The sequence below is a fragment of the Ceratotherium simum genome, chromosome 8 (assembly GCF_057802395.1).
Source record: "Ceratotherium simum simum isolate JZ-2026a chromosome 8, ASM5780239v1, whole genome shotgun sequence".
NCBI lineage: Eukaryota > Metazoa > Chordata > Mammalia > Perissodactyla > Rhinocerotidae > Ceratotherium > Ceratotherium simum.
Genome location: NC_141907.1, coordinates 41,221,794 through 41,236,201, shown reverse-complemented (window position 1 = coordinate 41,236,201; position 14,408 = coordinate 41,221,794). Strand labels below are relative to the sequence as shown.

At 42.9% G+C, this 14,408-nt stretch overlaps 1 protein-coding gene across 2 annotated transcripts in view; it reads left to right on the top strand.

The window, feature by feature from the left end:
* Nucleotides 1–14,408, top strand: part of USP46 (ubiquitin specific peptidase 46) — a 78,488-nt gene that overhangs the window by 14,784 nt on the left and 49,296 nt on the right. For both annotated transcript variants that reach the window (XM_087434307.1, XM_004419060.3), the window contains exons 2-4: nucleotides 8,562–8,642; nucleotides 11,206–11,419; nucleotides 12,826–13,055. In XM_087434307.1, coding sequence (XP_087290433.1) covers nucleotides 8,562–8,642; nucleotides 11,206–11,419; nucleotides 12,826–13,055 — 525 coding nt within the window. The remainder of the gene's footprint in view (nucleotides 1–8,561; nucleotides 8,643–11,205; nucleotides 11,420–12,825; nucleotides 13,056–14,408) is intronic.

The following is a 14,408-nucleotide window of genomic DNA, read 5'->3' as shown; positions in this document are numbered from 1 at the left end:
TAAACTTAATATTATTTTCTTTTCCTATTTGGCTAAAGATTCACAGCTCTTGAAACCATTTTGAAAAAAAATCTGTTTTCTTCTTGACTACATCTTGAGTTTCTCCTGACTTCCAACCTCAACTTTACATTTTCTTTAAAGAGGTTGCAGTATACTGTGGAGATTTCACAGAAAAGGATATGTGTGTTCCTCATTCTGGAATATTTGACGAGTGCCTCAGAGGTGGAGATTCACCTGTACAACTTTGTGACCCCTTTAATTTCTGCAGTTCTTGAATTCTTGCAATTCTGAGGTTCTGAGGGGACTCTGCCTCCTTGAGAGTCAGTATTGTATAGTGGTTGGGAGCTCACACTCTGGAGCCAGATCGTGTGAGTTCAAACCCAGTTCCACTATTTATTAGCTGTGTGAACTTGTGTGAAGTTATTTACCCTCTCTGTGTCTCAGTTTTCTCATCTTTAAAATGGGGACAATAATAATATCCACCTCATAGGGTTATTGTGAGGATGAAAATGATTAAAATACACATCAAGTCTTAGAGCAGTGACTGGACACAGTAAGTGCTATTTATGAGTTATCTATTGTTATTACTAGTTATGTCTGGGGAACCAGTGGCCATAATGCCTCCTTAACCATCCGTGAATTCTGGCAAGCAGCTCCTGGCTCATACTGAGATCTTGGGCTGCATCACTTCATTTTTCCTTCACTTTCTCTGTAAGGCTGTAGGAATGACCTTTTGTCATCAGAAGTCTGGGAATACTAGTCTTTTTGAAAACTAGTCCTTTATGTACTTTGAAAACGGCTGATAAGTAGAATACCCTTTTGAACACAGACCTAAAAATGTGGTTTTAGTGACAACATTCACCTCTCCTGTCATATATTTTAATTCTTGGTTTATAATTAATGACTTATTCTCTGTGTACTTAGAAATCCTTATGTGTTATTTTTGGCATTTCTTGTGTCCCTTCTCTACTTTGCACAAACTTGAAAGAGAGGCTGCCTGTCCTAGAATGCAGAAAAATGAGCCACCTTGAGGTGATCTTGGGCAGGTAAGTCTACTTCTCTGGGCCTTGGATTTATCACCTGTGAAATGGTCTAGCCGATCACCAAGGACCCTTCCTGGTGTCTGGGTTTTTTGTTTAGGCTCTTGCATATTATGGCAATGTTCTCATTGGTTTTTGTAGACCTTGCAATGCCATCATTCTGATTCTGTCATCCCCCTGAGCAAAGATCTGTCTCCTTTGTTCCCCCCTAAGGAAGAAATTCTAACATGTTTTCCTTATAAATTGCTTTTAAAATGACTTTAAAAAGAAATGCCTTTCTATTCCCATCTTACGCATGTATGATTCATCCTCCCTGACTCTTGTCGTTTGTTTTGTATTTTTGTGGCACCCCTCGGCAGTCAGAGAATTGCTCTCAGAAGTGCTTTGAAGAGCTAACATTACAGTCTTCTTGTGGGAACTTGTCCCAGCCCAGATTCTATATTTAATAAAGTGTGGTGCATTGTTTTTCAAAGGTTACCAATTTTTTTACTGATGGAAATAAGAACTCCATGTTTCCTACACCCCTAGACCCTGCGATTTACTGCCATAGATAAGTTTTTGTCCAGCATCTGGTCATGTAACAATTATTTTCAGCGCCTCCCATTTGCCTTTTGTGCCACTGTGCTGGGTCTAGCAGTAGAGTGGAGGTTCTTGGGTTTGTAATGCACCTTACAATTGACAGCATGCTACTAATGTTCCCTGTTTTGCTTGATTCTCTCTGCCACCCTGAGCAGCAAGGAGGCTGGATATCAGCAACCCAACCTCTCAGCCAGGAAAAGGCCGGGAGAGGGGAAGGGACTGAAATCAAAGGCAAATTCATACTGGGAAGAAAAAAAAAATGGCCAAATACAGCTCTGAGGTGCGTGCTGTGGGCCTTAGATAACTGGTCTGCAGGATATTAGTTTGCTAACTTTTTATAACAAAAATATAATATGCTCATAGTAAAAAATTCGAACAGTTGAGAAGAGAAAATGAAAAGCCCCTCCGTGACCTCCTTATCTCCCAGCCCCGCTCCCAGACACTGGCGACTAGTGTTAATAATTTCTCAAGTCTTCTTAAAGGGGTTTCCATTAAAATGTAGGTGTTGAATGCAGGCCTGGTCTGCTCTGTTCCCCATGTGCCCCTCAGATGTAAGTGGTGCTGGGCACAAAGCAGAGCTCAGTGTCTGTTGATTGAATGAATGACATTTCCAGTATTATCCGGCACATTGTTACTCTCTAACATGTTTTTACTTATCACTGTATCTTGGACAAATGTTCTTAGCAGTGCCTACAGAGCAACTTTACTTTTTAAAATAGCTACATGGTATTGCATCATATGGATTACTATAATTATTTAACCAGTTCAAGTTGTTTCTAAGTTTCTTCTGTTACAAACTTGGCTGTGAGGACCATCTGAGACATTGACTGCTGGTTGTTCCCTCAGCAGCCATTCACCATTTCTAATTTAACTGATCATGGCTGCTCATGTAAAGACCACGTTTGCCAAGCTCCCTTGCAGCTAGGTATGGATGCCATAGAGGTTGCCGTGAGTGGAGAGTGGAGGTTGTTTGTCTGTGGGTGTGTTAGTTTCCTGTTGCTGCTGTAAAAAATTGGCACAAGCTTAGTAGCTTAAAATGACACAGATTTATTCTCTCTGAGCTCTGGAATGTCAAAAGTCCTAAAATCAAGGTGTTGGCAAGGCTGCACACCTTGCAGAGGCTCTAGGAGAGAAAGTGTTTCCTTGCCTTTTCCAGTTTCTAGCAACTGCCTGTATTCCTTGGCTCATGGCCCCTTCTTTCATTCAAGGCCAGCAGCAGATCTCTCTGAACTCTGCTTCCCTCATCACATCTCCTCACTGACTATGATACTCTTGCCTCTCTCTCGTGAGGACCCTTGTGATTACACTGGGCCCACCCAGATAATCCAGGATAATCCCCCCCATCTCAAGATCTTTAAGTTAATCATGCCTGCAAAGTCCCTTTTGCCACATGAGGTAGTATATTCACAGGTTCCAGAGATTAGTGTGTCGACATCTTCGAGGGGCCATTATTCTTTCTGTCACAAGGCCTAGCTGAATGTAGGGGTGGGTCAGTGGTGAACTCCTGGAGAAGGAAGATAGGGCACAGCCAGGTGAAGCAGCAAGGGAAGAGCGTTCAGGTGATGCGTGGGAGGGAACTTGAGGTATTCGAGGAGTAGAAGCAAGGCCATTGTGAAGGCCAAGTGAACAAGAGAGTGAGTGGCGAGAGATGACGTTGGAGACAGCGCTGGAAATCACTGGAGGATTTAAAGCAGATTCGTATTTAGAAAGAGCACTTTTGCTGCTGTGTTGACAGTGGGGTTAGAGGTGGGTAAGGTGGGTGTTGGAGGCCACTTAGGAGGCTGTTGTAATTCAGATGAGAGATGGCTGGGCGCCTGGCCTCTTGGATGGTGGTGGGAGGTGAAAGAGAAGTGAATGGTCTTGAGAGATTTAAGGAGAGTAAATCAATAGGACACTGATGGATGGTGTAGAAGGCAGAAGGGGATGCTGGGCATGAAGCAGGAGGAGGGCAGCATTGTTGTTTTCTAAATGGGGAAACATTAGGAAAAGCTTGCCTTTGGGGGAAAGGAGAAGTGAAAACCCTAGTTTTGAGTGGATTGATTTTGAGGGCCTGTGAGACTAGCAAGTGGAAATGTCTGTATTCATCCATTGTGAATGAGCTCAGAAGTGAGGTTTCTGGGATGAAGATAAAGAGTTGGGAATGGTTGGCATGTAGCTGCTGGTTGAAGCCGTGTGAATGGTTATTGCCTGGAGCCAACAGAGAGGGGAGAGGGCCTTGGACAGCACCCAGAGAAAGCCAACAGCTGAAAGTGCCCCCTGGGGTTGGCAGTGTTGGGGCTCATCAGGGATGAAGTGGAGTAGAATCCAGAAGGGGCTGTTTTGAGGAGAGATGTAGAGGTGAGGGAGTAAAGACAAATCTTAGAGAATATTATGGAAAACTTCAAACATACTGTATTAGTTTCCTATTGCTGCTGTAACAAATTGCCATTAACTTAGTGGCTTAAACAATACAAATTTATTACAGTTCTGGAGGTCAGAAATCTGAGCTAAAATGAAGGTGGTGCAGGGCTGCGTTCTTCCCGGAGGCTTTAGTGGAGACTCTGTTTTCTTGCCTTTTAAGCTTCTACAGGCTGCCCGTGTTCCTTGGCTCCTGGCCCCCTTCCTCCATCTTCAGTGTTAACAAAGGCAAGTTGAGTCCTTCCCACATGGCGTCACTCTGATCTATGGTTCTGCTTCTGTCTCCCACTTCTAAGGATGCTTGTGATTACATTGGGCCCAACTGGATAATTCAGGGCAGTCCCCCTATTTTAAGGTCAATTGATTAGCAAATTCGATCTGTCTACAACCTGATTTTCCCTTTGCCATGTAAGGTGATGTATGCACAAGTTCTGGGGATTAGGACATGGACATCTTTGGGAAACCATTGTTCTGCCTATGCATATACGTAGTCACGCGCTGCATAACAGTGTTTCAGTCAACAATGGACCACATATATGATGGTGGTCCCATAAGATTAGTACCATATAGCCTAGGTGTTTAGTAGGCTGTAACATCTACGTTTATGTAAGTACACTCTGTGATTACATAATGATGAAATCACCTAGCGATGCATTTCTCAAACCGTATCCCCATCATTAAGTGATATATGGCTGTATGTAAAAGTATAAACAGAATAGTGTAATGAGCCCCACATACCCACCACTCGGTTTCAACTACACAATTTTATCCCCACCCCCACTTCTCCCCATTGGATTATTTGAAACGAATCTTAGAAATCATCTGATTCATTTGTAAATGTTTCAGTATAGACAGTTGTTTAAAGAAGTTTAGCTGCAAAGGGGAGATGATAAAGATAAACTGGGGAGGTGTGTGGGAGAGTGTTTGTGTATGTATTTTTAATATGAGAGACACTTAACGCGTGTTAAATTCTGATGGGAAGGATATAACAGTGGAGGAGAGATCGTTCTTGGACAAGAGAGAGATCTCCATCATTAACAGAGGGAGGCACATAGGTTTGAAGGTTTGGGAGTGTGAAATTAAGGGAGTTCCTCTCTGCTGGTTTAATTTTTTTTTTTCCTCTATTGAATGGGAGGCCAGTGAGAGGGCAAAGGAGATGTTGAAGTTTTGAGGAGCTTGGGGAAAGTTGGAAATAGTCACTGTGGAGTGGAGAATGAGTGCACTAGAGAAATGTTGTTGGAGTGTGGGGCATGTTGAGGGCCGCTTGAATTTGGTGAATTCTAATGAATCCAGTCAGTTCAGTTGTGTGACTTTTTTCCCACCAGCATTGCACATCTGTCTGGATATATGATCAGAGAAGGTGAATGATTTGGTTCCTACTGGGTTATTTTTTTGCCATGTGGTGTGACCAAAGGACAGGATAAGGGTGTTTATAAGAGCAATTGAAATCACGATCCATGGACTCTAAGCTGAATAAGCAAGTGGAGGAGTGAGCGATTCCGGCGAGGTATAAGTGTAGCTGTGATGGGATGCTTAAGGAAACAGAGGCAGAGCCAAGCCTGGGCAGACTGTAGGGTGATGACCAGATCCAGGGTATGTCTTTGGGAGGAGGAGCTGGAGTGGAGTAGAATATAACAAAATGAAGTGGAATAAAAAACAGTTGGAAAAGAGGACATTGAGTTGCTGAGAGAGTAGGGTGTGGGAAGTCTCCTCCACATGGATATTGGAACCACCTAGGATGACGGCAGGAGGTAGGGTATAAGGGTAGCCCTTCTGTGATGGGGGGTCAGCCAAGACAAGGAGAAAGGAAGGAGTTTGTACAGTGCTGGGAGGCATGGGCTGCAGAAGGGCTGTTTTGGGTTTTTTTGTTGTTTTTGTTTTTTGTGAGGAGCACCAGCCCTGAGCTAACATCCATGCCAATCCTCCTCTTTTTTGCTGAGGAAGGCTGGCCCTGGGCTGACATCCATGCCCATCTTCCTCCAGTTTATGTGGGACGCCGCCACAGCATGGCTTGACAAGCATTGCGTCGGTGCGCGCCCGGGATCCAAACCGGTGAACCCCGGGTCGCCGCAGCGGAGTGCACGCACTTAACCGCTTGCGCCACCGGGCAGGCCCCAGGGCAGATGTTTTGACAAAGGGTGAAGGGGCAGTGGCCTGGCAGCAGCCCTGAGGGCCAGGGCCCAGCTGACCTCCCCTCCTGACCCTTCCAGACCTCGTGTGTGCAGATGTTGTGCAAGAGAAGGAGCAAGCTTGACCTGAAGGGTGGCGAGGAAGCGTTGACCTCAGGGACGCCAGGATTCACTGAAGACGCTGTTAGCTCACTCTCTTCTTTCTCCGTGCTGTGGTGTGGGTGCTCCTTTCTCCATGCTGTGGTGTGGGTGCTCCCCCAACACTGCCTCCGGGGTCCCTGCCTCTCGTCCAAGGTGTTTCTCGTAAACACTGCTGCCTGGGTCACGGTCCTTAGTATGAGTCATCCCCCCAACGCCCCCTCCCATGGGAAAATATTAAGATGGGTAGAAAAAAGCAGACTCAGTGCAAGAATTCCCAAATAGCAAAAATCATGGATTAACTTGAATGTATGGCTACCTCATAAAGAAAGATTTAATGAGATCTGTCTCCATGTGCTATACTTTTATATCTTACGTTCCTCCTGGGCTCTAAGCCATATACTCTAATGTTGCTTCAAAAATGGCTATGAGTGTATTTAATACACATTATTTACATTGATTTACGACTGAGATTTAGCTTTAGTGAAAAGTTTTAGTGATTTTTGTCTGTATCATAAAATCCTGCTGTAATATAGCATTACTAAAAAATTCAGCCTCATACATGGCGTCACATTATTGTGAAGGCAATGAAACTGCCCCCCCCCCTGCCCCCGCCACAAAAATGTAGTGAAACTGTTATACACACAGACAACCACTGAACTCAGTCCCAGATGACGGGTAAAGGAATTTAGATTGGTGGAACAGTGTAACGGACTGTATTACGTTATGCTAAAGGGATGGAATGTGCTGTTTCTTCTGTGGTTCTGTTTGCTTAGAATTGGGTTATTTTGCGTTTAATGTTTGCTTGTTGACACGTGACCATTTTGACTGGTTCTCAGCCCACTTTTTGGCCATTTCTTCCTGAGACAGGAGATGCTAATTATATGAGTCCGGAATGAGTAGCAGCAGCAGGTTTATTTTTTATAAAACATAACAGTTTCTTTTTCTTTTTAAAATACCTGTCTCCCAAATCTTTGAGATTCTGTGAGCTGTCTTCCGTGATGGCCTGAGAACGTGAAAAGGATACAGAATGATGATGGAGCCACGGGTTCACGTGGGGCCGGATCCTACCCACCCCCTAAGCTACTTACCGTGTTGGACTGGTCTTTGGTCTCTTTTCCTGATCCAAGCAAACTCACCCGAGCCTTGGGGAGGAATGGTAATCAATGTGGTATTACCGGTGACCACTGTTAGTAAAGGGTTTTGTTCCACATGACTGCTCTGCATAGCATTTGATTAAGATTGTGGGCTCCTGAGTCTGACTCCAGGGTCCAAGTCCTACTTACTGACTGTGGTCCTTGGGCAGATTCTTAACCCTTCTGAGCCTTAAATTCCTGTCTGTGAAATGGGGATTTTAATAGTACTCACCATATAGAGCTGTTGTGAGAATGAATAGCAGCACAGTCCCTGGCACGCCCTGGGAGTGCCCAGTAACTGTTACTATTATTATCATGTTGGAGTGTTCAACTTGGGTCCACATGGCTTACCAATTGGATGCATTTGGGAATTGTTAGGTTTTAAATTGTATTTCTCTATTATTCACAATATTCCTTGGACATTTCACTTTCTCAGTAAGGCCTTCCCTGACCACCTTATGTAAAGCTGCGACTGTCTACCCTCTACTCGCCCCCCATGCCTCTTCTCCACCCCCTACTCCCCAGAGTCCTCATCCTCATATCCTGCTCTATTTTTCTCCACTGTACTTGTCACCTTCTAATATACTGTCCAATGTACTTTCTCTTTCTTTCAGACTGTCTTCATCCACTAAGATGCAGACTCCACAAGAGCAGGAATCCACGTCTGTTTTGTCCACTGGTCTATCGTCAGAGCCTAGAACAGTGCCTGGCACATAGTGGGGGCACGATAAATCTTTATCAGAATGAACAAATTGAGTTTGAAAGTGGTGATCTGATTCTGTACACCACCAAGTGTTACAGAAGCTGCTGCAGCTGTCTGAGCTTAAAATGTTTTATTCAGAAGTTCTTGGTGCTAGTTTGCTCCCTTGCCTGTCTCAGACCTCCTTTCCTAATAGGGGATAACTGAAGCCGGGTAGAACAGGTTTAAGGTGATAATTAAGTTGGATGAGGGGAGGAATAAGGCTGACACTGTTCACTCATCTACTGGTATACTTCTGACACCTGTTCTTTCAGCAGGACCCTCACCGAACACCTTGGCGACCAGGGGAGCTGCTTGTCTCATGGGTAGACTCTCTCAAGTATCATTTTGCTTTCTTGTCTATTTTGCACGCAATAGAACTTGTGTTATTTTTCTCTTTTAGGGCACCAATGCCTCTGCTCTGGAAAAAGACATTGGTCCAGAGCAGTTTCCAATCAATGAACACTACTTCGGATTGGTCAACGTAAGTATTTAAAAGTGTATTATTTCCACCAAATAATTTCAGAGTACTTGTAGCAACTCCACTGCCATTTTCATCCTTACGGATTTTTAAATAATTGTCCATGCTCCTTAGTTACTGGAAGTGGCAGATATTGGGGAGGGGGAAATGTGAGCCAGTTATTGAAAGTGTGAGTTGTCCCAGGTAAAAGGGTACAATTACTGCATTACTGGGTGAGATTCTCATTTTTCCCCCTGTGTTTTAAGGGATTTCCTTTGCACACATAACTTTCAGAGTCATTTTATTAGCCTTTGTAGCCAAATCTGCTTTTCTATGTTCTCCCTTTGTCATCTGGCTGAGCTCCTCAGGCAGCCTTTGTTTCAATGTGCATCAGGACAAGCAGAGTTTTAGAAGTGTTCCCAGCTCATCACCAGGAACCGTCTAACAGTGTAACTCGGTGGCGGGGAAGAGGGGCCCAAAGCAGGCGCAGGGTGTGGGGGAAAATCTGTGACCAGTTTATCCCAAAATTCCTTGGCCTCATTTCACCTGTGCTCAGCAATGGCTCCCTTGTATAGGGCCAGACTTAGCACGTTCTGCGTCCTGGATAAGTTGGTATGACCAGTTAGCAAGGCAGTATTACCCACCACCCTTGTGAGCTTTCTTCCTCACTTGATCCTTTCTCTCTGGGTTGGAGTGACATCAAGTGTTAACTCACAAGCACCTGGTTTTATGGAACAACTGCTCTGAGTCTGTCAGTGCCTAGGTGTGATAGGTAGTAATTTCCACTGGGGAAGCTGGAAATATTCTCTGTGAGTGAGTGCCATCTGTGAAAGAACACTGACTTTGAAGTAATCAGACCTACGTCTGAGTTCCGCCTATGCTATTCACTAGCTGTGTGATCTTGGGCAAGTTACTTGACCTCTCTGAGCCTCCATTTCCCCATCTGTAAAATGGACATCATAATGGTTTCTACCTCTTGGGTTATAGTGAAGAATCAATGAGAGCTCCTATTGAAGACCCTGACATGAGGCGAAGGTACTTTGTGGACACTCAGTGAATGTTATTTACTTTTCTTTCCCAGGAATTGTCCACTGGATCAGGGTCAAGTGTTAGTGAAGGGTGTCTGGGTAAAAGTGAAATGCTGAGTAAAAGAGAAAAGAATGGAAGAAGGAAGGATGAAGTGCTGAAATAGAGAGCATTGTGTTGATGAGATAATGACTTCTAATTTTAATACATTTTATTTTAGCCGTTGTGCACAGGCCTCTGCTTAAGCTCTATGAAGACAGTTATTCAAGTCATGGCACTTCTGCCCTGGCTAGGGAAAATACAAATGCAGACCATGGAGAAAAAAAGAATTAGGCCATTTCCTAGTTTGTGGAAGCATTGTGAGGTCTAAATTTATTAATAGCTTCGTTTATGTTCACTTCAAATGGTAATTCAGGAACGTTCCAGCTTCTCTTTAAAAAGAGGTTTGTCTCCTGTTACATAATTGTGTCAAAGTAGATTAAAATATGTAAAAATAGGAAATGTTCTATCTTAGCATACGTAGAAATGTCATGTTAAGTATGGCAGAGCATCTGTCTTGCTCTTGGGTACACGACACACCAGCCAACAGCCAGTCCTGAGAAGATGTTCATGTTCTATTTTAATCCTACACAGCATTTTGTAATCTTTGATGTTAATCTGGTTATTTCCTTAGATTCTTTTCCTTTTCATTTTAGTATGTATGAAAAATTCTAAAGTGATAGTCTCAGCTGTGTTTTTCCACGGAGTTGGTTTTACAGTCAGTTGAAAACCAGTGAGATGATGACTTTTGCCCTGTGTAATCAAATCTGAGTATCCGTGGTTTTTGAGAGGTACAGAATAGTACTGTGTGGGTCCTAATCTGATTGTAGGAGACCAGGGACTGAGTGGTATTGTGTTGGGACAATTGCCACCTTGGCAGAAACAGGATTGAGGGTAATTTTGGAGTTAGGAGGGGGGAGGCTGGTGGGATGACCTAAGGAGGGGCTTCTTTGCCTCCACTGCTCTGGAGTAAGGGAGGAGATGTGGTCTGAAGCCAGCGGGCAGGGGTGCTAGAATCTTGAAAGAGAAAAAGTAGAGCAAGCCCCCATGCAGTTAAGGCTGTTTCTGCTGAGCAAGTAGTTCCTAGTTCCTGGATTTCTTTCTGATTTGGGTTTTTATTTTTCCTGTCATAGGAGTTTTGATATGTTGCAATGTGGTGTCTTTTATTTCGCCAGCTGCTTTTCTGGGTCCCCATATTATGTCGATGTTTTTCTTCTGTTTTTTTAAGCACCAGAAGGTCTCATTAGATTTTTTTATTAAGGCAGAGTGTTTATTATCATTTTCGAGACTTTATGGGCTAGAGAGGCACCCGGCTTATGTAAACTCGTCTTCATTTCTCTGTTGACTGGATAGTCACTGGTGTCTAGAGTGGTTTACTAGTTTTCTGACGTGATAAGCGAGACTCTGATACAGGGATGTCGGGGCCGGTTCCTGGAGGGTGGCCTTCTCCCTCTCCCCACCCATTCCAGTGGCGGCATGTCCCCGGATCATGATTTGAACCATCCCTGTTATCCTTTGGCAGTTTGGAAACACTTGCTACTGTAACTCCGTGCTTCAGGCCTTGTACTTCTGCCGGCCGTTCCGGGAGAATGTGTTGGCTTATAAGGCCCAGCAAAAAAAGAAGGAAAACTTGTTGACGTGCCTGGCAGACCTTTTCCACAGCATTGCCACGCAGAAGAAGAAGGTTGGCGTGATCCCACCAAAGAAGTTCATTTCGAGGTTGAGGAAAGAGAATGGTGAGTGGTGTCGAGATAATGTGTTTAAGAGTCTGAAATAAAGGAGAATTGACAGTTCTGTGTATCCTCAAAATAAATCTTTTTTTTTTTTTGAAGAGAATACAGTATGGCCAACTACTCAAATAATGTTTTTTTTAAAGAAAAGATATTTCTCCTTTTCCACCCAATACACATAAAACAAAACTAGATAAAAAATATGCTTAAAAATTCAGATTTATCATCCCATTTTGGAATGGTCTTGTTGTTTGCTCCACACTGGGAGGAATTTTTTCTGGGTAGGATTATTATAAGAGGAAAAATTGCCCCAGACAGCCTTCTAAGCAGGACACTGATTGGAATAAACAGGTTGATGCAATAATTGAATAAAATAGTGCTATATTATAAACTTGTCATAAGTGATTAAAGTAAATGCATGTTATCTAATCAGAGCATCTGCTGTTTTAAAAATAAGACTTCTGAATTTTATTTGCCTAAGACAATTGAAGGATATTAAATTGATATCTTCATATGATAAAAATATCCTGCTGTCACCTAATTTTTTTCTGGTTTTTTGATCTTTTGAGGGGGAAGCAGTGGTAGAAACTAGGTTCTTCCAGAAGTTTTGCATTGGTAATTTTTATGACTATGGAAATATTTGATATGGCAACTTGTGTTATCCTAGATTTCAGCATTACTCCAGCAGACTTGCAGTTAATCAGATGTTTGTTTTATAAAGTCTTGTTTAATTTGATTGCTGTCTTTTAAAGTTGTTGTAGTTTATACATACTAGAATAAAAATACTCTGAGAAGGAAGCAGAGTACTCCCAAGTCTCGTTGTGAACATGATTAATAATGAAGTTTTACAGCTGCATTCATCTCTTGATTGTTTGTCCTTATGGCAGGGAACAGCAGTAGGCTTCTGGAATCATTTGTATTTGGTTTCAGAACACTATCAGATAGATACATTCTCTCATATATCCCTCATCTCCCGTGTGTGTTCCATTTAAGCTGCTTCCAGGCTGGTCCAGGGTTTAATATGGTCTTTGGGGAGAGACCCAGTTGCTCTGGATAAATTACAAAATGAATAATTGATCATCAGCGGTCACATCATATTAAATATTGCTATTTTATCAGGGAACTTATCAAGTAATTTCTGTTATTTTTCTTTTTTTGTGGAACAAATAAAAAGTGGGTAGCTTTTTATTACACGTGATGACTTTACGGAGATATGGGAAATTTAGTCCTTGGTGGGTAGTAGAAAATGGAAATGAACAAAAATTCTTTTAAAACTTACCTACTGAAGATGAATACATTCCATATCTGTCCACTCTTTCAATGTAAAAATTGAAGTGTGGCAGGTAAAATTAAGCCTTTTCATTTGCTTTTCAAGAATCAGAGATTGAAATAATGACCTTTCTCCTTTCCAGATCTCTTTGATAACTACATGCAGCAGGATGCTCACGAATTTTTAAATTATTTGCTAAACACTATTGCGGACATCCTGCAGGAAGAGAAGAAACAGGAGAAACAAAACGGAAAATTAAAAAACGGCAACATGAATGAACCTGCGGAGAATAATAAGCCAGAACTCACCTGGGTCCATGAGATATTTCAGGGAACGCTCACCAATGAAACTCGATGCTTGAACTGTGAAACTGTAAGCATAAGGAGGGCTTTCATGGAATTGGCTTGTGCGTATTTGTACAGGCTGTGTTGTGAGTGAGTGCAATGTGGTGTTAGAGCACCTAGCAGTTGTCTTCAGTATCTGCCGACAGTTCCGTTTATGTAGCTGAACCTCAGATGTAGACTTTCAGAAGCATGTTTCCATCCAAGATGTCTCAGCTGGCTAAAAGTAGAGTGATGAGGGCAAATCTCAAAAGCTGGATTGCTTTGCACCATGGGCAAATTTTAGGGTCCACAAGTAGACTGTTGAACTGGACCTCTACCAGTTACCTTGAAAAGATTTTGGTCACAAGGAGATCCTATGTGACTTAGACCATCATGCCAACTTCAAGGGAATCAGCTATGGTGCGGTGAACTTGACTCAGAAGACAGGCCTGAGGTCTGATTCTGCAACGGTTAGCTGGGCGTTTGGGCGAGTCCTTTACAGCGCTGTTGTGAGGGTTGGGTGAGCTGTGTTTGGATGAGTCTGGCAAGTGAAGGTAGGCCCTTAGCGTTAGTTGACTTTGAAGGCACGTTCTCCAGAGCATGATTCAGGACATCACGTGTGCTTGGTATGTTCAATTTAACTCTCTGAGTGGCCTCATAATGTGGTAGTTAAAAGCCCAGTTCTACAGCCAGGCTGCCGGGTTTGTCTGCTGACTCTGCCAGTCAGTAGCTATGGGACCCTGTGCAGATTATGCAGTGTTTGTCTTCATGCTCCTCATCTGTAAATTGGGGATGATGAGAGTGCCTATCTCCTAGGGTTGCTGGGAGGATTAAATGAGTTAACACTTGGAAAGCACTTGGAACCATACTTGGCACATAGCAAGTATGCAATAAATGTCAGCTCTTATTTGTTGTGACTACTAACAAGATAGAAAGTCTATGGGTTCATCAGAGGTCTCAGAGTTTCTTGACAGCATATGAAAAATTCTGTAGGATTGTGCGTTTTTCTGGAGAGAGAGACTAGCTTTCTTCAGATTCTGCAAAGGGAGTGGGACCCAGAAGTGATTAAGAAATGTGGATTTAAGTGGGAGGCTTTTGTTTTTTGGCAGTCTTTCTTCTGTCCTTTTAAACAATTTTTTAATCAAAATTCTGATTTTTTCTTTCTAGTGACGATTAGAGAACATAGCTAAACTAAAAGAGACTAAAAGTTACCAGTAATCTCCCCACCCAGAGGTGACAAATTTGTAACATTTTCTAAAAATTGTGATTACATTAGCTCAGTGATAACCGCTTGAACATTTTGAAACATATCCTGCCAAAACATTTTCTACATGTACTTCTCTGTCTAGAGATCTCTCCTCCCTCCCTTTATCCTTCTGTCCCTTTATATGTCATATTCCAG